The sequence below is a fragment of the Chionomys nivalis genome, chromosome 14, assembly GCF_950005125.1.
Source record: "Chionomys nivalis chromosome 14, mChiNiv1.1, whole genome shotgun sequence".
In the NCBI taxonomy this organism is placed as follows: domain Eukaryota; kingdom Metazoa; phylum Chordata; class Mammalia; order Rodentia; family Cricetidae; genus Chionomys; species Chionomys nivalis.
Window position 1 is genome coordinate 58,911,107 of NC_080099.1, and position 23,477 is coordinate 58,934,583.

A 23,477-nucleotide genomic window follows, 5' to 3' on the forward strand; every position below is an offset into this window, starting at 1 on the left:
TGCAATTTCTACTAATTTTACAATGTCTCAGTTAAATGATTAATGTGCTTTGAGCAACAGTTGTCATAGTCTCCTGAAATACTGCCTTGACTATATATTCCTTGGCTGTCAAAAATAATGTAATCTTATTTACACAGTATATGAGCTGTATGTTTGACTTGTTGACCGTAAGATTTAGCAATCACATACTTAAAGAAATGAAAAATTAAATAATACTTAGAGGCAAATTCAGATAAGATTTAAAGCCACATGACAGAAGGAAGAGCTGGAGAATTTATTATAAATGATGTATTTACTAAAGATTACCCCCTAGGATTCTTATATTTATAGTTTTTGTAACATCCCAGGCACTGTTGAGGAACCTGAGATACAAAGATTCATATTAGCCATCCATTTCACCCAGCCTGCTGTCAATAACAGATTTCATGAGGCCACGTGTGCTATAAACTATTTAAGGATTTACTCTTTCTTCAAGCTGTGTATATAATTGGACATAAATTGTATAACATACTTGCATAAATCTTTCTCATCATTTATATAAGCACGCCAAGCACTCTATAGACATTAACCTAACAATACAAAAGAATTAAGAAAATCAGTGCTTCCAATTACAATCGAAGTCTTTTTCACCTATGGTGGTAATCTCCATAAGAGAATAACGGCGGCCAGTAAATATAGCAATGAATCTCTATGAGTACAGGTATCAATTTCAAATACTCTTAGAGAAATATTAACTTTCTAAAAATACCCTCTCTGTGTGTGCATGTGACGTTATGGGATTATATTATGGAAAATGTTGATTAACTATTAAAAAATCAACTAACTAATTGCCTAGATCTCTGTATGGAAAGTCAAAGATGCTATGCTTCTTTTATAATCTGTGATCAGTAATAATAAAAACATAGAAAAATTTACACCTTTAGTTTCTAGAGCTGAGTGAATTCTACAGCCAAAGATTTAACTGGATAGAAACCATGGCAGATGGAATACGAGAATAAAAGCTATGGCTACTGTGAATTACTGTCAGGTCGGATAAAGAAAAACTAACATAGTGTTTATTCAAATGACATTTCATAAACATGTAAGCTTAAACAATACCTCCCAAAACGATATTTTTAAAGATGATGAAATGCCCCACTCAGTACTTTAGAAAACACAATGTAAGTACATCCATAACATAAAAAACAAAATAATTTTAAGTACATGAGAAGCATACATAGTTCTTTGCTATGCCCTTGCAAAACAAGTACTGGGGCTGGAGAGATGGCTCAGTGACTAGGAGTACTTATTATGCAATGGTAAAGACCTGAGTTTGAATCCTCAAACACCCATTTAAAAGCCATACACAGCCACACACCATTACTGTGTGATAGAGAATAAAGCAGACAGCAATAGAGAAAGACACCTAGCATCCTCCTCTGGCCTTAATATACATGCACATAGGCACATGCCCCTGGAAACACACACACACACACACACACACAATATTCAACACACATTATTTTAAATTTCAAACAGCACCTAGAGGGTAGACAACAAAAAAGGGATTGAAGGGATTGTGTCTGTTTTCTATGGCATCTGGTTGTAAAGGGGGGTCCTGATGTCACAAACTACAATGCATCTCTTTAGACTCCAACAGCAACTGTCCTGTTCAACTCTTTCCAGGGCACACTACACATACGACATAATGAGGGTCCCTGCGCACCCTACACACACACCCTACCATTAACAGAAGACAAAACAATGCTGTTTCCATTGGAGCCATCAGATACCCAGATAGCTCTTAGTAAGGGAATTTAGACATGCTTCCTGCCTACCAGGTACCTGGGCCCTTGGTGGAGGAAGACACTGAGCACTGGTGGTGTGGGGAGGACAGAGGAGATCAGGGGAGACAGTGAGCACTGGCAGTGTGGGGAGGACAGAGAAGAGCAGGAGAGACACTGAGCACTGGTGGTATGGGGAGGACAGAGAGAGATCAGGAGACAGTGAGCACTGGCGGTGTGAGGAGGACAGTGGAGAGCAGGGGAGACAGTGAGCACTGGCGGTGTGGGGAGGACAGAAGAGAGCAGGGGAGACAGCACTGGCGGTGTTGGGAGGACAGAAGAGATACTGAGTACTGGCGGTATGGGGAGGACAGAGAGCAGGGAAAACGCTGAGCACTGATGGTGTGGGGAGGACAGAGAGAGCAGAGAAAGAAGCTGAGGTTAGCACATGCCCATACACCTAGCAGCTGGTTCAGCAAATCTAATCCTTGTTTGCTTATTTCTATTAGTAATGGGATTAAGCCCATGGCCTTACACACTCTATGCAAGTACTCAAGGAAGCCACATTTCAGTCTTTTGTACTTTTTTCTTTTCTTTTTTTTTTTTTTTTTTTTGATACAAGGTGTGACCACATTTCCCAGTCTGGCCTCAGACCTTCAATTCCCCCACCCCACTAACCATGTCTGAATCAAATCTAATTTTTTAGGTCTGTTTTCATGTTTATGAATAATGTATTTTTTTTTAAAAAAAAGGCAACTACAGACGACAATATGTGCTATCTACTATGTACCACCATGAACTTGCCTGTATACCAAGGAAAGTTAAACACATCCAGACTCCTCCCATTGACTCCTCTGGGTTCTTAGTTCTTACGGGTTCTCTTTCAAACTAGGAGTGCTTTTTTCATTGTACCTGTCCCTTAGAGTTTTTGATAAACATACACACACACACACACACACACACGTGTATGTGTGGCTATATGTACGTGTGTGTGTATGAAGAGTCCTAGCATAAAGATATAATAGAATATTATCCTTAGAATGGATTTTCCTTAACTTAAAAATACATCTATGTGACAGATTTTTTAAAAAAGGGATAAGGAAAACCTGCTTTGCCTATGGGGGGTGCATACAAGTATCGCCTAAAAGAGCGAAAATGTTTTTCCATTGTGACATCTTGGGGACACTGTTTTAGTCTCCTGTAGGCCAGTGGTGGCCCTAGTTATTCATCTATACTGACTCTGACCTCAGCATTAGCTACTTGGTCTTCCACATTAGTCTATATTCATTTTAGGAGTACAATGCCACTGAGGTACCTTTAATTGTCAGGCTAACCTCTATTCTGAAATGCAAATAGATTGTTGGATTGAACAACTCTACATCCAATCATTTTGAACCCAGAAGGAAGCAAAGCTAAGATCTAAATTAATAAGCAGATGGGGAGTCTAGAAATTCTGAAATGGTCCCCCATACAAAGCTGTACATTTTCCAGTGTCCATGATAGGAGGTGCAGAGGTTTGAATGAGAACTGACCCTAGTGGACATCTGAACACATCCAACATCTGGTGACACCATTTGGGGAGGCTTCAATGGTGCAACCGTGTTCGAAGAATTGTGCCACTGGAAACCCCCCAGTATGTCTAGGTGACTTTCTTTGCTTCACACTTTTGGTTCAGGATATGAGCTCTCAGGCCAAAGAAATGAATCACTGGTCAAGACCACTTGCTACTTTTTCAGGAGACCCAGGTTCAATTCCCAGGATCCACATGGTGGCTCACAGCCATTTGTAACTCCAATTACAGGGTATCTGATGCCTTCTGCTGGATTTTAGGGATGCCAGGCATACAATTGGAGCACATACAATGTAGGGAAAACAGCCATGCATATAAATATAAAATTAATTAAAAATGTCTCTGAACAAAGGAGAAATAACTCGGCACTCACTTCAAGTTAGTTGTGTCTTTCTGTGAAAGGAAAGGGAAACTGCCAGCTGAATATACTTTCTTTACAGACATATAGTGATTTTTTTAGAAAACAACAGAAAAAAATTTTAGATAAACATTTCATTTTTGATAGAAAGATTTCTAAATAATGCTCCAGAAAAAAGAAAGATGAAAGAAAAGGAGAAAGAAAGAAAGAAAGAAAGAAAGAAAGAAAGAAAGAAAAAAACACTGTCATGTCTACTCTAATGGGAGTAAATCAAATAAAACTGAATAACAGAAGATTTTGTGTTGACTTGGCACTATAAACAATGAATGTTCACTGTATTTTAATGGAGAAACAAGACCAACAATGTAACTTAAGAATGTGCAGAATGCAGTAAGCCCTTTATTGAAAATCTGAAAATATCACAGGCAATGAATGCTAACACTAAAATAACTAGAAATGCACACATGGGAACAGCTGTCTGTGCTAGGCACAACAGCAAGCATTGTGATTGGTGATCGTAAACCACTGCTACCACCATAACACAGCAAAATACCAGCACTGTATCTGCTCTGCCATGGCACATGGATGAAGGGTCTGCAGCTTCTAATATCCTAAGAAAGCGAGGGAAGTCAGATTAACAGAGACATCACATGGTGACTGTCACTACCAAACCATTGCCAGAACACAGTGCACCCTCTTCTCATTCGTCCTATCATTGTCTTTTGCTGGTTAAGATTCCAAAATATAATCTTGCTTAGTTTCTTTGAGAAATCTAATCATTCCACAGTGTCTAAGAACCTTACAAACTAAATACCACAGCAGAGAGGAAACAGGAAACCAGGTCATAGTGGAGGACTCTGAGAATGCTTACACAGAGTAATAACAACAAAACGGTAGGGGAATAAAACGGTATCCATGCAATTACGTCCACCACATTCACTAACCTCATGATAATTTGAAAGTTAAAGGAATTAGATATCTTGGAACAATGAAAATAGGCTATGCAATAGCCAAGGCTCTCCAGCTTCTATACGGTCCAACCTACAATTACATTGTGATCAGCAGTTTGAGGTCAGAGAACTTTCTTGTTAAAATGGCATGCTGTATCAAACAGTGAGGAGCTTAGACCTGGGACACTGTGTATGGCTTTGATTGCAAGAGTTTTGTTTTAGTTATTGATTTACACATTTGTGATGCAAAGGCTCCTGGGCTCATAGGAATTTGTTTTCACCTACTTCTTTGCATTACAGATCTATTGAATCAGAGCACACACACAATTTAAGAAGAGGCTTATTAAGCTGAGCAAAGTGCATTCATATACCCAAAGAGCTACTGGGCATGCTGACCCAAAAGGGCACTAGCATCACATTGGGTTCTGTAGTGTGGGACTTCTGTTAAGTTTGTATAAATATTTATGAAGTGGGTTGACATTCATGGGGATAAGGTGATCTTCTCTCCCCAGTTATGGTAGATCAGATTCTCTATTTTAGGGCATTTTATCCCATTATCCTTTCAAAAAGCCTACGAGAAGACCTAAGTCATAATGCAAATGACATTATAATGAAGCCAGGGTCCTCTGAGGATTCAGACTGCTCATTGGTGCATATGTGTGCTGATGGAGGAAGTCCCATGGCACCTGGGTTTCTCATAAAGCTCGGGGAGAAAACTAACTGGAGATTCAAAGATGTTTAACCATGGGAGGGCAAGAATGAGAATGTATTTTTCGTAAATTTATAGTGTCTAACGTAGCCGAGTGCGGGCCATCACTACGTGCAGGTACTCAACATACACAGTTCAGTCTGTTTGAGGAAATGCTATTCCTAGTGACCCCACTGTGTTGCTCTTCTGATGCAATACATAAACTGAAGTATGGATATTTCCATAGATAGTTTCAAAAACAGTATTTGCCCAATGGCACACCATATGTTGATAGGAGATATTGATGATGAGGATAGAATTTGAAACTGAACTTTTAGATTCAAATATTGTCTCTGAAAGTTATAGAGATGTGATGGTCTTGAACAACTTAGGTTACTTCTCCGGACCTCGGTTTACCTGAAAAGCAGGTATATAGCTGGGGATGGTGATACACGTAGGATGTGGAAGTAGGAGAATGGAGTGTTCAAGGGCATCCTCAGGTACATGCTAAGTTCAAGACCAGTTTGGGCTACATGAGACCCTCTCTCAAATAACAGCAACAAAGAAAAATCAAAATGGGCTCATAACTGTTTGCATACTTCAAAGGGTAAGTAATAACATAAACAGCAGTTGAGGCAATCATCACTAAAGTGATTTAGCTGTCTTCCATGCTATGATTAAAATTTGTGATTGTATGATTGTATAAAAACACATGGAACATATATTCACATACATGGAATTGTGTTCAGACACATATGTACATGTTCACACTGTAGACATCGATAAAAATTCTATCTTTCAACTGTCTAAAGTAAATGAAAGGCACATATTGTCTGAGGTTACAATGTAAGTGCTGTAAGTTTGGTCAAGTTTTAAATGGCGTGTTAAGGCATTCAGCAATTACAGGGATCTCAGTAAAATTCTACCCGGGGAGGTTTTTTTTTTAATGTTATTTATAATACAAATTAGTTATTAATGGAACATTAGCATATCTGACCTATATTGAGCCATAGCTACTTCGTTGCTAATTTGCTACTTGATTATAACATAGACGTTCTAAGATAGAAATAAACAATTCTTTCCTATAATTGAAAAACTCATACACATACTTCTAAAGACAAAGTTTAAACTATAAGCAAGTTGTGCTTCTCATGAACACATAATCTTCTACAAAAAAGGGAAAGAAAAAAGAAAGGAGGAAAGAGTAACCAGCAACAACACCACTAAGTCAAAGTTGTACAACATCAATAACTGTAAAAAATTCAAATGACATGAAGCTGAAACAATGGAAGTGAGGGAAAATGACACCAAACACTACAGAGATCCGATTCATTCTCTTCCCACTCACGCCCAGCAGGACTCACAGTGTGCACATCCTCCAGACCACTTTGGATTCACGCGTTTCGTTTATGATCCAATTTATGTTTCTTAAATGCCACAGCCACAAGTGTCCAATTTTGCACACTTTGTTTTGTGCTGTTTAGTATTTTATTGCCTACATGCTATTTCCTATTTGCTGCTTGAATGGGCATTTGCTTGGGCTTGCCTACCAACTCTATCCTTTATTTCACAAATTAAAAAAGGATATCAATGCTGATCGCAGTTTTGCTCTGCGGCATCTGAAAAATGCCTCACAGAATTCATGATATGAACGAAAAGTTACTCCAAGAATTTTAGCTGTCTGAAGGAAAAATACTGTCAAAACCTTAAATATGGATGGGAGGATCATAATTTCAATAATTAATAGAGAATAGAAAAGCAACGTAACTCAATATTAAAATGCTCAGTTTTTATTTCTTCTTGTATTTCCTTCTTTGAGGCAGAAAAGGTAGTAGAAGCATCCCCAGTCTACAAGTAAATATTAGCTGGTATGGTCAGCCCCATGTGGAATATCAGCAGGAGTAGTGGGGTTGCTGAGTGCGGAAGACTAGCCTAGTGTAAATAGAGTCTATCTTTGGCTTAGCAGTTAAGAGGTCTGCCTGATCTTTCAAAGGTCTGAGTTCAATTCCCAGCAACCACATGGTGGCTCACAGCCATCTTGAGGAAGAGGCCTGATCAGTTTTCCTCATTAACTTACCATGAAACCCAATATGGACAAGTTCAAGTTCAACAGAACCCGTCATATACAGGCTACCCATACATGTTTCAGCATTGCCAGGGCATACATTTCATTTCAAATTCCATTTTCATCTTAACAACAACAAAAACAACCACACTGGGGAGGACAGGAAGATGAGGAAAAGGAGGAAGAAGCTATAAGAGCATCAAGGAAAAACCTGTCTGTTGGTTTTGGAAAACACGGTTTCTCTTTTCCTAGTTATACACACATTACAGAAACAGGAACTCTGTTCCTGACTTGGTGGAACTGCGGAAGGAGTGCATTAAACACAGGTGGGCAGGAGAGCAGGATGGAGCTTACACACTCAGTGTGACCACTACTGCACAGCCTATCTAACCCTGGCTTACACACTCAGTGTGACCACTACTGCACAGCCTACCTAACCATGGCTTACACACTCAGTGTGACCACTACTGCACAGTCTACCTAACCATGGCTTACACACTCAGTGTAACCACTACTGCACAGCCTACCTAACCATGGCTTACACACTCAGTGTAACCACTATTGCACAGCCTATCTAACCATGGCTTACACACTCAGTATAACCACTACTGCACAGCCTATCTAACTATGGCTTACACACTCGGTGTAACCACTACTGCACATCCTATTTAACCATAGCTTACACACTCAGTATAACCACTACTGCACAGCCTATCTAACCCTGGCTTACACACTCAGCATAACCAATACTGCACAGCCTATCTAACCATGGCTCGCACACTCAGTGTAACCACTACTGCACAGCCTATCTAACCATGGTAACTTTCTTTCTCCTCACAGTTAAGCATTTGATGGTGTGGGACAGCAGCTGACACTCACCCAGTGGGGATCATGGGACAACCATGCTCTGTCACAGCTTCCTACACATCATCTTGACTATTCCTCAGCTCAATCTATGGGAAAAGTACTCTCACTGCTCCCAGTTTTGATGGGACATAAGTGATTCAGAGAGGAAACTGGGTTTTCCAGATTCTGAGAACAAAAGTGATTTAAATCAGGCTGTATGAGTGTCCAGAAACCATATCACAGCCACTACCTCTACCACCATCAAAGCATAGGCCATTCAGGTCAAGGCCACCAAGGTCAGGGAGTTTCCATGATAAACAGATGAGACTCTATCCAGTATCAAATAATATCCCTTACTGTGGCAATGGCTAACTAAACAGGATGATCATAAACAAATATAATTTCCAAATTATATAACACAATTATGAGCCCAACTAGATTTACTATAAATTACACACACACACACACACACACACACACACACACACACACACATTCTTACATGACTCCAAGAACATTTTCTATTCTGTTTTATCTGTTTTATATCTAAGTTCTTAATCCAATCCTCACTTAATTTTTAATATATAGTAAGATTATTAGATTTAATATTACAGAAACAGCCAAATCCAGAGAACTTCTGGTACTTCCTGATTTTAGGTTCCTAGTTACCTTATTTCGTATGCACCACAACCATAACGTTCTGTGGGCAGAACTGAAGTGCTACGCACAGAAGATGGCCTCTTACCTGTTTCAGAGCCTTTTTGGTGTGCTGCTGGAAGGAAGACACCAGCTTGCTCTGCACCGCCGTATTCGTAAGGCTGCAGTCTCGAGTGGAAGATACTTCATCCGTTACCTGCTTCGTACACACTAGAAGCAGAGAGAGATAATGATATTACTAATTTGAATTCCTTTTTTTACACCCACTGTAATTAACTCACGAGCTTTCTCTGCTTGAAAATGGATACTTAAAATACAGCAAAATAGCACAGTACGAGGAGACGTATCTGGATTCAAATAGAAGGGATCATTTAGTAACGGTGGCCACAGTTCCACTTAAGTGCTTAGGCAGCCGAGCTTTGATTCCCACTGGCAATTGTGTCTGTGTCATGACATACACACAGCCACGTACCTGCCTTACAATGTGGTGGTCAAGGGGCCCTAAATCTATCTTCATATGCAGATCCTACATTGGAAACATCTCAGTGAGAGAAATTGTTTTAAGCAAACTCAGGTCTACAGATTAAAACTCTCATTCTTCTGCCCAATAGCTACCCCCTGGAGGTTCAGGCTGTGCTTCTCTTTTTATGGGATAAGATCCATGATGCTTACTATCAATTCAATTTACCCTCTGCAGATAACAATGAGTTCTGCCCATCTTTGTTCGGTCCAGGCCTTCGCTTGGCCTATCCCACATAGGGAATTTTCTCACTTAACACTATTATTGACAAGTGGTGTCCTTCTGAAGTGGGTGATCGTGGAACATACAGGGCCCACTGCTCTGTGAACTATTTGCTTAGGAGCTCTTCCTTCAGCCATCCTCCACGTGGGAAGGGCTGGGCAGGAGCCCAGGGCAGGACCTTGCTATCCATAAACTAGAGGAAGGGGAGAGATTAGCAGAAGCAAAGTTGGAAAGTGGCAGGGTAGGTGGCAGAATGGAGGCATATGTCAAAAGCAGGAGGCAAGAGGAAGTTGCAGGGAAGAAAATAACTCAAGAACATATTGTCAAAGCTCAAAACAAGGCTTTTTAAGGGCACTGGGTAAAAGAAAAGTCAAGACTATTTTCCCAGTGATGGCAACTTGAGGGAGGAGGTATGGAACAGACTTTTTAAGAAAACTATAGAATAAAGACTGTATAGTTATCAATAAACAGCACATATCCTCAGTAAAAGGAAAAATCGTTATTGTAGTCTAAAATGGATACACTCTTTACATAAGATTTGCTTTTGAAAGACTAGCATATCCTACCTAGAATTGAACATGTAATTAATTGAAAAGTTTTGCTGAAACCAGAGTTAATTGAGTTTTGTTTTAATACAGAAAGTAATTAGGAAGTCAAAATGAACATATTTAGCAAAATATGTTAATTACTGCTAATTACATTTCAAGAAACTTTTCATATGGGAGCTCAGTTAGTTCATAGAGTTTGTTTGTTATAAGAAAAATGTGTCATTTGCATATAGGGCAAAGAGAAAACTAGAGCTCAGAAAAGCAAAGAAAGGCATACGCTGTTAAAGACAGTGAGCTCATACCTGAAACCCCAGGCTAAATCAGTCCCATGAGGTCATACCTGGGATCCCAGGCTAGCCCAGTTCCATTGCTGACTGCTTGATACCAAAAGTCCTGCCTCCCAAAGCAAAGATCTGATGCAGAAAATCCCACAATTTGAGAATTATAATTTAGCTGCATGGTGTTGGATGTACTAAGTGGAAAGTTAATTGGGCTTAGAGGATTAGGCTACTGAGTGGGAGAGTACCTTACCCGGGAAGCACTAAAGCAAACACATTTTGGTATATGCTTTTGGAAAGGTGGCTCAGTGTTAAAAGGGCTTTTTAAAGTTCTTCTAAAGCACATAGGCTTGGTTCCTAGTACCTGTGTGGGTTGGAGTGCAACTGTGGATAATTCCAATTCTATGGGGTCTGATGGCCCTTTCTGAACTCTTCAGGCAAGTGCTCACATACAATCACACATGAGAGAGAGAGAGAGAGAGAGAGAGAGAGAGAGAGAGAGAGAGAGAGAGAGAGAGAGAGAGAGAGAATCTTCTTTTGAAAAGATTTGGATGTACATATAGAGACTGAAGTCTTTAAATTACAGATCAGACGGCTTTATTTTGCTTGATACAGTAAGACAGTTTTCACGAAGACAGACTGGATGTTCTAGTAAAGACTCCGTTATAACACATCCTGAGTAAACACCGGGTACCAGGCTGCTTTCCTTGAAATGACTACTGCACTGGTATGGTTACTGACACTTCACCAACACTTCTTTACCAATAGATACCTAACAGATCACACTTAAAAGATAGATCCATACCTAATATTCTGAAGCCTCTACAACGTGTGGCCAACGAAGGAGGTGACAGAGAGGTGGCAGACAGGATATGTCATCCTAGTTGGACCAACCAACTGCCATGGACATAAAAACGTCCAGCTAAAAGTAAAATAGGCATTAGCAAATATGCTTTATGGCTCCTACATGCTGGGTGCCGTCTCCACTCACGAAACTGAAAATTTACTGACTGGATTAATGGAGAACCAAATGCAGGTAATGAGAACCTCACAGAACAAATGAAATTGCTTCAGTGCAATGAACATATAAATTCAAATTTACTATCAATTTCTTTAGGAAATACTTTTGCTAGTAATTCTTTTTAAAAAAAAAAACTATAAAATCTCTCTTGTTTTACTTTGTCTATATGTATATGTGTGCAAGTGTCTTACAGTCTTTGTGTGGAGGTCACAGGACAACTGGCAAGAGTCAATTCTCTCCTACCAGGTGGGTTCTAGAGATTCAACCCAGGTCCTCAGACTTACTAATCCATGGCTTTACTAGTGAACCATCTCTCTGGCCCAGAATTGTCAGTCTTCCAGATGTAAACTTCAATGCAGTGGGATCAAACAATGACAAGTTCTGACTGAATGCCCCTAAATGTTTTTTCATCATCTAAGTGCTATGAGAGCAGAGTGCACCTGGGTGTCTTTCTGGAAGAGAGCAGCTGTGGCTGTTACCATCCTCCTTCTTGCCCTCTGACCTGGGATGCCCCCAATACCAGGAAATCTACTTTAGGGTCAACGAGTATGTCTCAGCTCTGCTGTTGTCCTGTGTTCATTTGCAGTTATTCACAGCCATTTACAAGAGGATGTTCAATGCAGAGCCCAAAATGAAAGAGGTTGTGTTGGGAGGGTCGGGCCCAATAAATACCATGACATGCATTCTCAAACTGGGCCTTCTCTGAGCCCACATTACTAGCCTTCTCCTTCCCCTTCCTTCAAAATGCAATGCAGCACCACCAATAACCCTATTTCAGCTACGCCCCCTCACATCCCCCATTGATCTTAACATGATTCCCTGGGTCAAAATGGTTTTATCTAAATATTTGCTTCAGATAAAAAATACACTATTAAGGGGAAAGGAAATGCATTCAACAATAAAGTCTATAAACCTAGATCCCAAGTAGTGGCATATGATGAACATGCATCATTTTAAAGCACGGACAGATGTAAACCTAATGTTTACTATGAGCATCTGAGTTAATTTCTTTGTTCTTTTGCCAAACATGTGACAGGAGGTTAGCAGAATGGAAAATACCCCATCCGCCGAGGAAACAGGTTATACAGAGTCATATTCTGAAAAAAAAAAACACAAGGCTTTTACCGTTTTACACTTATTTTACAGCTGTCTTAAGAATAGATGTGATAAATAAATAGTTGGAGGTCTGAGTATTCATCTAAGAGGTGGAGTTTGATTTGTGAAATGGACCTCACGATAAATTAATGTTAGAGGAGAGGTCAGAGGAAATTCCCTGAAAGTGAAATTACAACAGGAGCCAGGAGATCCAACAATGGGGACAAATGATTTATCCAAGAAACATCAAACCTTGACATGAAGCACAGAACCTGACATCCTCTTGGCATTTAAGACAGAATGAGAGCTGGGATTTTTCTTTACTATTAAACTATGTCAGTATGATCACAGAATTAATGACAGGTCTTTGCATATTAAAAACCCATAAAGGTTTGAAAAAGATAGCCTGTCCTTCTCATAGATGAAATAGATGAACACACTGAAAATAAGAAAACAAAATGAAGGATGTACATAGAACCTTCATCCAGCAACTGATGGAAACAGAGGCAAAGACCCACATGGGAGCACTGGATTGAGCTCTCAAAGTCCAGCTGAAGAGTAGGAGGAGTAAGAATATGGGCAAAGAGGTCAAGAACATGATGGGTTCACCCACTGAAACAGTCTACCTTAGCTAATAGGAGCTCACCAACTCCAGCCAGACTGGGAAAGAAACCAGCTTAGGACCAAACTAGGCTTTCTGAATGTGGTTGACAGTTCCATGGCTGGAGCAGACTGAAGAGCCACGGGCAGTTGCACCAGGATTTATCCCTACTATTTGTACTGGCTTTTTGGGAACCTAGTCTCTTTGGATGATACCTTGTTCAGCCTATATATATTAGGGAGGGCCTTGGGCCTTCCCCAATGCAGGGCAGGTGGAGGGAATGAGAGGAGTGGAGGGAGTGGGAACTTGGATTGGTATATATAGTGAAAAAAGGTAGTTTTTTTCTTTTAAAAAATGAAAATAAAGAAACAAACAAGAATGTGAATTTTTGCTGGCTGACTTGGTGTTCAGTATTTCTTAAAAAGCATAGCTATACCATTGTATCCCACATTTTGCTTGTCTCCCCAAATAAGGCAAACTGAAAGCATGGTTTAATTTAACTATAAACTTGGCTCTCAGCTATCACTTCACACACAAGCTACTCACTCACTCAAAAGGGCTGAGAGCAAACGTTATAGGCAGCCATGAAGGATTCTTAATGACCAGAAACAAGGTGACAATGTCTCATCAAGCTGTGGTCTTTTTCTCTAGGTATCTCCAAGTTGTCCTCTGGCCTCTGTTTTATTCAATTGACCTTGAAGATCGATGTATGGCATGTATGGCATATATAGCATGGATGGTACTCATTGGTGCCATACAATCTGTGCGTGGTTAAAGTGGAATGATACCATGAAGATCCTCTCCTAATCCACTTGGTAGATCACTGGCAGAAGAACCAATGCCCCACAAATCTAGCTTTGATCCTCAGCTCAAGATACAAATGAGGGAAAAATCAAAAAGTTGACGCGATCGATCTGCGTTTATTTCTGATATATTTCTAGTCTCATATCGTGCTGGCTTCTACAACTCCTACCACATCTGATGTAGCCAAAGAAGCCATTTGACAATACTGGAGCACAAACCCCTGCTGTTTGTTGTACTGACTCTCACTGGATCCTTCTCAACGAGCCATAACCATCACTCAATCTTGTAAACTTTCCTCAGAAGATCAAACTCAAACAGCTTCTCCAAAAGCTCCCCTAAATATCTCTGCAGAAGCCATGCTTCCTTCTAACCTACGTCCTCGGAAGTTAGTGGATAAACTACTGATTGTCCCTGCAATGATGAGATACGCTCTTGCCCCAGCAGCCCTAGGCTAAGCAACTCAGTACTTACGTGCAAAGACAAGCTGTTCTATGCTCATTACATTGGATTTTTAAATCTGACTTTCATTAAATTAATTTAAAGTATCTATCATTGAAGTTAAGTTTTAATTACTGCCTTTATCAAGAACTGAAGAAAGAGGAGAAAAACAGATGTAGTTTGTATTATGGAAAAGCATACATAGAAGTTCTTAAAATTAGGAAAAAAGCAAACTTTTGAAAAATTAAAACACACATCTATCCTAAAGTCAATTAAGATAAACAGGAAAGCAAACTTAAAGGACACCACCCACCCCAACAAAAACAGGCAGGGAGATACATGGATGGGAATAAGCATAGATATATCTCTCTGTGTCACCTTACTCATTGTCTTACTTTAAGAGAAAAGCCACAATTTTATGGTTCTTGCATAAGGAAATAAAAACAAAATTTCAAAGTCAAAGCTAAAAGTCATTAAGCTACATAAAACGGCAGGGACCATGAAGGCACAAACCACAGTGCATGCCAGGGCGTGGATCGTACTCAGGCACTGCCATAAAGGCTTTTCATTCTGTTCACTGCTGTGTATCCCACTAAGCCGCCCACATAGGCAATAGCTATTTGAGAGAGCTCTACTTCAAGGGCCTCCCGAGGGAAAAGGTATGGACTTCAACCACTTTCATTTCTATTAATTTTCTTCTAATTCTCCCTATTAGTTCCCTAAAACAATCACAGATGATGCTCTCAAACACCAACAGATTCCTATAGAAATGCCACTACTATTATCTAACAGCTGAAAAACTTCACAATGAATGGACATCATATCAGAGGACTGGGGACAACACTGTGGACACCCATTAGGACTCATTAATACTCCAAAAGTGGGCTGGATTTATTGTTTATTTATTAATCACTAGTTCAGCCATATAAATTTTACATTGTTATATGCACTATACATTGAGCAGATCCCCTTCAATCCCCTCCCCTCCCTTTTTTCCTTCCGTCTAGTTCCCTCTGTTCTCTAAACAGCTTTGCTGCTGTGTTTATGACATAGCTACATACATGTACATATGTATGTATGAATGTATGTATGTATAATAGGATTGAAAATTGAGAGAACACATATGACATTTGTTTTATCTGAATAGAATTAAGTTGTTTGATATAATAATCTGAAATTAGAACTGTAGACCATTCTTAATGAAGAACAAAGAGCTAAAAAAAAACATACAAAAATGCCCATGATTCAGTTGTGGGGTCATGACTTATCTTTGTTCAACTCACCATATTATGTGTTAGATGCCATCATGACAGTTTTGATTAAGTATGCTTTTGTGTTTCCTTTCTGTATCCTTCCCTCCCTGTACCCATCTCCCACTCTTCGCTCCCCAGAGATATATACATTTCCTCCTTCATGTCTGACACAACCTGACCCACTCCACCCTTCCTTATCACTTAATATTGCCCTCTCTTGATCTTCTTCTTCCTGGATTTTTAGATGTAATTCATACTTAAAGCTGATCACACGTATATGTACACATTATAAAACTATAAGGTTTAAAATTATCCCTTTTTATCAAAGCACAATGATGTAACAATTAATTCCAGAAAAAAAAACTATGCCAATGGAAACATAATAGTGATAACTCTACTTTGTTTTGAAAGATCAATAAGCAAGTGATTCCAGAGTAAAGCCCACATGGGAAATTGTCCAAAGGTTTCAGCTTGGATTACAATGTGTTTTGTGTATAGTACTTACATTTGAAATTGTGTAAGCAGATCTTCTGGATCAATGCAGCAACTAAATGCATGCCAAGAAGTATAAAAACTGACATAAAAAAGAACAGGAAACCCATTTGACCCCAATTAAAATTCTCCTGGACTCCAATTCTATCAGAGAAAGGTAATTCCTTAGTCCTTTTTGGATCCAGCCTATGGAGAGATATCTTCTCTAAAATGATTCCTGGGTCAAGGTGGGTACAGTCAGCTCTCTTGTTGCATTAAAAAAAAACCTCCAAGGGTATGATATGCCAAAACAAACTAGCAACAGAGAACTGTTAGCAATAAAATAACGGAAATAGCAATTTTCCCAAGAAACCGTTAAAGAACAGAATCTTGGCATTTTAACCACTTGGGTTCTTGATATTATTTAACATAATAATATGCATGAGTTAAATATAGCTTAGAGAATGAAATTGTTACTATGTTTCCAAAATCTGCTTCATTTGCTCTGTGTAGCCTTATTTCAGAAAAAAAGAAAAAGAAAAAGTAAAGTAATAGTGAACAAAGATGCTACTGTTATATTTTAGTAGTTTGCTTCTCTATTGCAATGATAAAAAACCATGACCAAAAGTAACCTGAGGAGATAAAGGTTTCATCTCACACTTCCAGGTCATGGTCCATCACTGAGGGAAGTCAAGGCAGGAATCCGGAGCAACAACCCTAAGGAAAGTTTCTTCATTAGTTTGTTCTCTGGCTGGCTCAGATAGCTTTCTATGCAGGCTAAGATCACCTGCCTAGGGATGGCAGCACCCACAGTGGTCTGGGCTCCCCTATATCAATTAGCAAACAAGACAATGGCCCACAGACATGCTCAAAGGCCAACCCAAAAGAGGTTAATTGTTCAATTGGTGTTCCTTCTTCCCAAGTGTGTCAAATTGACAATAAAAACCAATTATAACATACATGTATGCATATGTGCTTGCGTATACATGAGTATGTTGTGTTTATGTATGTACATGAACATATGTCATAAAGCACAATGTTATGAATCTCCTTAGTGATTTTGTGGCTGATATTGATTAGCAAATTTCAGTTGCCTATCACAGAACTAGGTATAACATAACTGATTTAGAAAGTCAACAAATGGTTAATAAACATTTTGGGTTGTACCGGATGAAACACTGAAGCTGCAAAGGTAACTGAGAACATTTCCCACATGGAAGATGTACTCCTTAGACGTCTTGATTAACCAGCCATTCTGATTTAACTCTGCTAATACCTGGGCATACCCTTCAAAGACTCCCTTTAACCACGAGTTAGACATGGAGAAAGCACAAAACTAAAATGACATATTTGACAAGGAAAGCATACCTAAGGAGTTCTACTTTCTAGCTGCCTGACCCCCATCCTATCATAGACACAGTAAGGAGTTCTCAGAAAAATGGAAATGAAGAAAAGCAGATTCTGTTATATGAAGGAAACTACGCCCTAGGTATTTGGGGGTTACGGGTGGGCAATGTGGAAATCTAGTGCAGTGGAAACCACTTGGAACCTATAGGGTGACCCTAGGGAGGACTCCTAGTAATGAGGGATATGGAACCTGAACCAGCCATCTTCTGTAACTAGAAAAGATTTCTAGTGATGGGCCTGGGATGCCAAACCAGCCACAAAGCCTTCCACCTTCAACGTATCTCGCCTGAAAGGTGTGCTGAGGTAATGGAGGCACAGAACTGTGGGAGTAGCCAACTAATGACTTGTTCAACTTGCGGCCCATGTCATGAGAGGGAGCCCATGCCCAACACAGCCTGCAGGGTGAGACACCAGAGGCTCGATAGCCCAGAGACCTAGAATAGAACCAACCACAACTGGAAAAAAGTGAGTGAAATGATTTTTAATGATATTCTGCTATAGCTCTAGATTAGATTAGTGTCTAATCATTACTGTCTAGTCATCAGGCTTCATCCAGCAACTGTTGGAAGCAGATGCAGAGACCCACTGTCAAACACTAGGGGGAGCTCTGGAACCCCAAGGAAGATGGAAGGAAGGATTGTAGAAGCTATCTGGGTTGAGGACACCAGGAGAACAGGGCCCACATAATCAACCAAGCAGAGCTCATAGCAGCTCACAGAGAGTGATGCAGCCATCATGGAGCCTGAATGGGTCTAACCCATACATGGGTCTGTATGGGTGTAGACCTTCAGCATATATGTTATTGTTGTGTAGCTTGGTATTCTTGTGGAGCTCCTAACAGTAGCAGTGTGTGTGGGGGGGTCTGTCTCTTTTGCCTATTCTTACAACCCTTTCCCTCCTACTGGGTTGCTTTGTCCAATCTTGATACAATGGCTTGTGCCTAGTCTTATTGTAACTTGCCCTGCAGAGTTGAGTTGATATCCCTGGGAGGCCGGCTATTTTTTGAAGGGAAACAGAGGAGAAGTAGATCTGAGGGAGAGGAGAGTTGGGGGATGGCTGGGAGGAGTGAGGGGAGCGGAAACTACGGCCCAGATGTATTGTATAAGAGGAGATAAAATAAAAACAATGATAACAACAACACATTACAAGTTGCTGCGTGTGCACATGAACTTATGTGTATATGTACATGCATGTGGAGAGCAGAAGTCAATTTCTCATGTCTTTCTTCAGAGATTGCCTCCCTGTTTCTTGAGACAAGTATCTCACTAGGACATGGGAGTCACTGATTCTGCTAGGCTGACTGGCCAGTGAATGACAATGATCTGCCTGCCTCTACCTTCCCAGTGATGGGATTACAAATGTGTGCCACACAACCCAGATTTTCATGTGGGTAATGGGTAATCCTCGTGCTTGTGAGGCAAGCACTTCACCACCTGAGTTGGCACTCCAGCTCCCAAATTATTTCACTTATACTGGCAGAACACCCCTGATCTTCAATGCTTCTCCATTTCCTGAAATAGTTACAGAGAAATAGAGCAATAGACCCAGAAAATGAAACACAGAAATGTCCAGAAAAAAAAAAAAAAAAAAACGTAAGAGCAAAAGGCTAGTGAGGGTCAAGGGTAAGAGCTTCACTAATGGGCTTATTGCTAATCACTTCATATGTCAGGATGTAAAATATCAGGCAAAGTACACAGATAGCTGTTTGAGAAACAGTTGTAAACAGTCACTTTGCAGACAGAGAAAATGGATTATCTGGCAGCAGCAGGAACATACAGTTTTTAAAGAGCATGTCTGCCTTGTTCCGATGTACATGTCTCTGACGATATAAATCAAAATTAGCTTGTTAAGATGAATAATTGGGGGAATACCTTTAATTATATTTTTATTTGAGAGTGAGCTTGTTTTTCTTATGAGATCACACTCCTTCTCGTCTTTATCATTATTATGGAATTTTGCTCTTGTAACACAAGAGAACTTAGGCAATGATATGTAGCGGGGGAGATTTATCTGCACTGCAAAGCAAACTTTCTCTTCCCCCATGGCTCCAAGCTGTTAAAACTGACTAAAACCCATTTATACATGAGCCGAGTTCACAGTTCAAGGAGGGAGATGTAAGAAAAAGAGGCCCCTGATGGATAAAAGAAATGGAAGTAATATCTAAGTCATGTTTGAAGGAGTGGGAGTGAGTCATTTGGAGAAGGCGAAGGGGGTGGTCAGGCGATGGTAACCAGCTGTTCTCCATCATGGGGCCACAGAAGAAAAGAGAAAATTGTTTTAATTAAAAGCACAAACTCAACATAAGGAAATCCTTCTTTGCTATAAAGGTTATCAAAAACACAGAGGGAAAAAAGTAAGAGGGCTGGATTTGAAGATTCCTACCCTCCCTGGACATGTTGCTAGGAAAATATCTTCTTAAATGGATTGGGTACAAGGAAAGTGAGCAGAATAATCTTTCGAATCTCTTTTATTTCTCATAAACTGTGAAACCGTGGGCAGGGATGAAAGCGTGAGGAATGGGAAGGAGTGGGCAGAGGAAGTCTGACACCCCACCAGTGGCCATTTCTCTGAGGAGTGTTCACTTCCCTCTGTACTTTCTTCCATCTGTACCTGAAACAACACTGTCCTCACAGACTTCAGTTTCTCCAGCCCACCAGAGTAGAGCAGGTGCATCTACCGGTTAACAAGTTGTTAGCTAAAATGCAGAGATGTGGGCTAAGGGACAAGTTTGTTTAACCCAAGGAAACCAGGTGGCCTGGTACAAAGTCTGAAGGAATTTCTTTCTCATGCTCACAAAAGTTTCAGGAAGGGTGCCAAGTAGACAGGGGCAATGCTATGTCTTCTTTAGTGAACAACTGGGAGCCTGTAATCAACACCCTGCACGCCCCCCCTCCATAAAAAACCCCACATGTGTGTGGACACATAGCATCTTGCAAAGCATCTCAGTGGGGCATCACAGTCAAGTAGAAAAACAAGACCCCGAGGGGTGGTTAATCTGTATTGTTAGCCTGATTCATTTGGATTCACTTGGACTCACACATGTGGGTGTGTTTGTAAGGGTGTCTCCATAGGGATTTAACTAAGGAGGAGTATCTGCCTTAAATGTGGGCTGCACAGCCCATGGACTGAGATCTGGAGAGAAAAAGAAAGAAGGAAGGAAGGAAGGAAAGAAAGAAAGAAAGAAAGAAAGAAAGAAAGAAAGAAAGAAAGAAAGAAAGAAAGAAAGAAAGAAAGAAAGAAAGAGGGAGGGAGGGAGGGAGGGAGGGAGGGAGGGAGGGAGGGAGGGAGGGAGGGAGGGAAGAGCACCAGCACTTATCTTTGTCTTCCTGTTCAACCTGGGAGCAGGACTGACCCTTTCTTTCCTAAGCTGCCTTTTTCAGGTATTTTGTCACTCCAAGAGGAAAAGGGAACTAATGCAGTGGGTAGAGTCCACTTAAGCCATTCTCCTGGGTACCATGCCACCCTCTGTCCTCCCCTTCCCAGTGTGAGTAGGCTATAGTACACACTGTGAACACTCTGCCAGGGGTCCTGAGCCTTCCTTGGAAACTCCCCACTTTCTCCATGAAATTCCTGGTCTCTGCGTAATTGATGCATCAGCAGAGATCGTACCCATACACTTGAGCCATCTTAAAGCAACTTTCACTTTTGATATATAAAAAAATACCCCCTCTAACTGTAACCTCTGAGCCAAGGAAAATAAGAGTGAGCTGAATAATGTTTCATTAAGTTAACACAACTCTGCCAAGAATCACACAATCAGAAACCCACTTATAAAACTGGCTACAAAGAAGAATGAAAAGGGGTCAAATAAAATTCTTGAAATGTTGAAATCATTATACATACTGGGATTTCAGGTCTAAACAACATTGGACATGTGTTCCTGTTTCTCCCTCCCTTTCATTGCTTCTCCCTCCCTCCCTCTCATTGCTCTTTTCTCCCTCTCCCCTCTCTGTCCTCTCCTGCCTTCCGCTCTCCCTCTCTGTAAAAGTAGACTTTAAAAATACTAATTCCCTGGCCTTAGTGTGGCTTCCTCCCTGAAGCCATTAGGGCTAATAGCAAGCAGAACTTTTTTTGATCTCTGTAGATGAAAATTATACATTCTCCAGTTTCCTCATTAGAAGGGAGGAGGTGGTTTTCTGTTTATCTTAAGCATTAAGTATATTACAGATACAAAAGAGACACTTTATTCTTATTAATAACAACTATTAAGTAGATGATGAAGAGGGTAAAGATTGTTTGCTAGTGATATTATTTAATATAAAAATTGTGGGTTATGTAAGAGAGTAATACATTGTAAACCAACTTAACACGTGAGGAAAGCCATAATATACCTCTGTATTATGCACAAAAAAACAACTCAGATACAAACACAGGCATAAATCTCTGCCTAAAATAGGCCATAAAATTCATAATATTTTCTTTGTGTGACACAGATCTATACTTATATAGGTATAACTTGTCATGGCTTGTCAACACAGATGTATCAACCGATTCACGTAAATCACTCTTTGATCTCCAGAGCTTAGTTTATAAAATTTGAGCCGTTTACTTTCTCAAGTCTGTGTGTTCAATATTTGTTCACGTGGGAGACTGCTCTGAAGTCAAAGAGGCATGGACACAGTCATAGTTCTCTGTCTCATAAATGTCACTGTCCAAAATATACCACTTTCCCCACAGTGGATTGTTTCAAGTGAACTTTAATAAAAGTATCTTGGCAGAGCAACGGCCATTTTCTAAGACTCTGTTCTTGTGGTCAGCTGAGTCCAAGAGAAGGGCTAAGGCAGGACTTCATTGATAGGAACTCTATCACAGGGACTGACATTCAGATACTATATACTGATGCTTAGTAGAATTTTATCCCTAAGATTTATTTTTAAGGTATGTGTGTATGCACCTGTTCACGTTAGTATAGGCAAGAAGAGGGTGTCACAGCCCCTGAAGCTGGAGTCACCAATGCTGAGAAGTGAACTCTACAAGATCAGTAGGCACTCCTAAGCAGTGAGCCCTCTCTCCAGCCCCAGTTTGCTGTCAGCCAAGGTAAAGCACTTCTTTTTTCTATATATCTTTGTTCCCCTCTTTGATGGTGTAACAATTAATCTTTATTAATTTTAAATAACTTGGTTATGCCAGAGTGATTCTTTCAATTGTGCCAAAGGTATCTCACTGGATATTATTCAACTAGTTCCTTCCCAGGCTCTACACCAAAGAAGCAATAGTGGGGGCTCCCTCAGGTCCACATGCACGCATGTGGAAAACTTTCTCGGGAGGATAATAAGAACACTGACGGCTCACACTGGAAGGGCAAATTACCTCTACTGCTAGGCAAAAACTGCTCCCTATTGTTCCAGGCAGTGTATTAGAATAGTTAGAACCTGGATTTTGGTGTCAGATACACATCTGGGTTTGGATACTATCTGAGAGGTCCTGAAGACTATTCTTTGTGATCAGATCAAGCAACAAAACTGATAAATCCCATCTGCATCCGAGGAATGCTGTGAATATCAAAGTATGTGCAATGCAGGCTGTTTGCAAAGGCTGGCACCATCAGACCTCAGTAGATTTTCACTCTCTAGGTTTTCCATGCTACGCGGGGCACTTTTGTGGATAGGAAATATGCTTGTTCTGCAAGAAGCAATTATGGCTTGCAATAAGATACAAAGGTGGGTGAGCCAAGGAGTACTCAAGGAAATAAGCTATTTACTATTCTTTCAGTGATTTCCCCAAAGCAATTTCCCTAATGCAACTTCAAAGGAGAGGCCAGGAAATCTAATTTGGGTCACATTAGCTGGATATGTGTGGGTCTGAGTTATTCTGTGAAGTACCTAATCACATGTCAAATTAGGGGAGTCTGCTTATCCCTGCTTTGACTTAATTGCTGGTTGAGGTCTCCTCCCCTATTTCTGTCCCTGCCCAATCACTAAA

General features: G+C 40.3%; 1 protein-coding gene across 1 annotated transcript in view; it reads right to left on the reverse strand.

Annotated features, from left to right (window-relative positions):
• The window catches only part of Asxl3 (ASXL transcriptional regulator 3), a 106,080-nt gene that overhangs the window by 77,731 nt on the left and 4,872 nt on the right, over positions 1–23,477 (reverse strand). Inside the window, exon 3 of the mRNA XM_057788755.1 lies at positions 8,986–9,107. Coding sequence (XP_057644738.1) covers positions 8,986–9,107 — 122 coding nt within the window. The remainder of the gene's footprint in view (positions 1–8,985; positions 9,108–23,477) is intronic.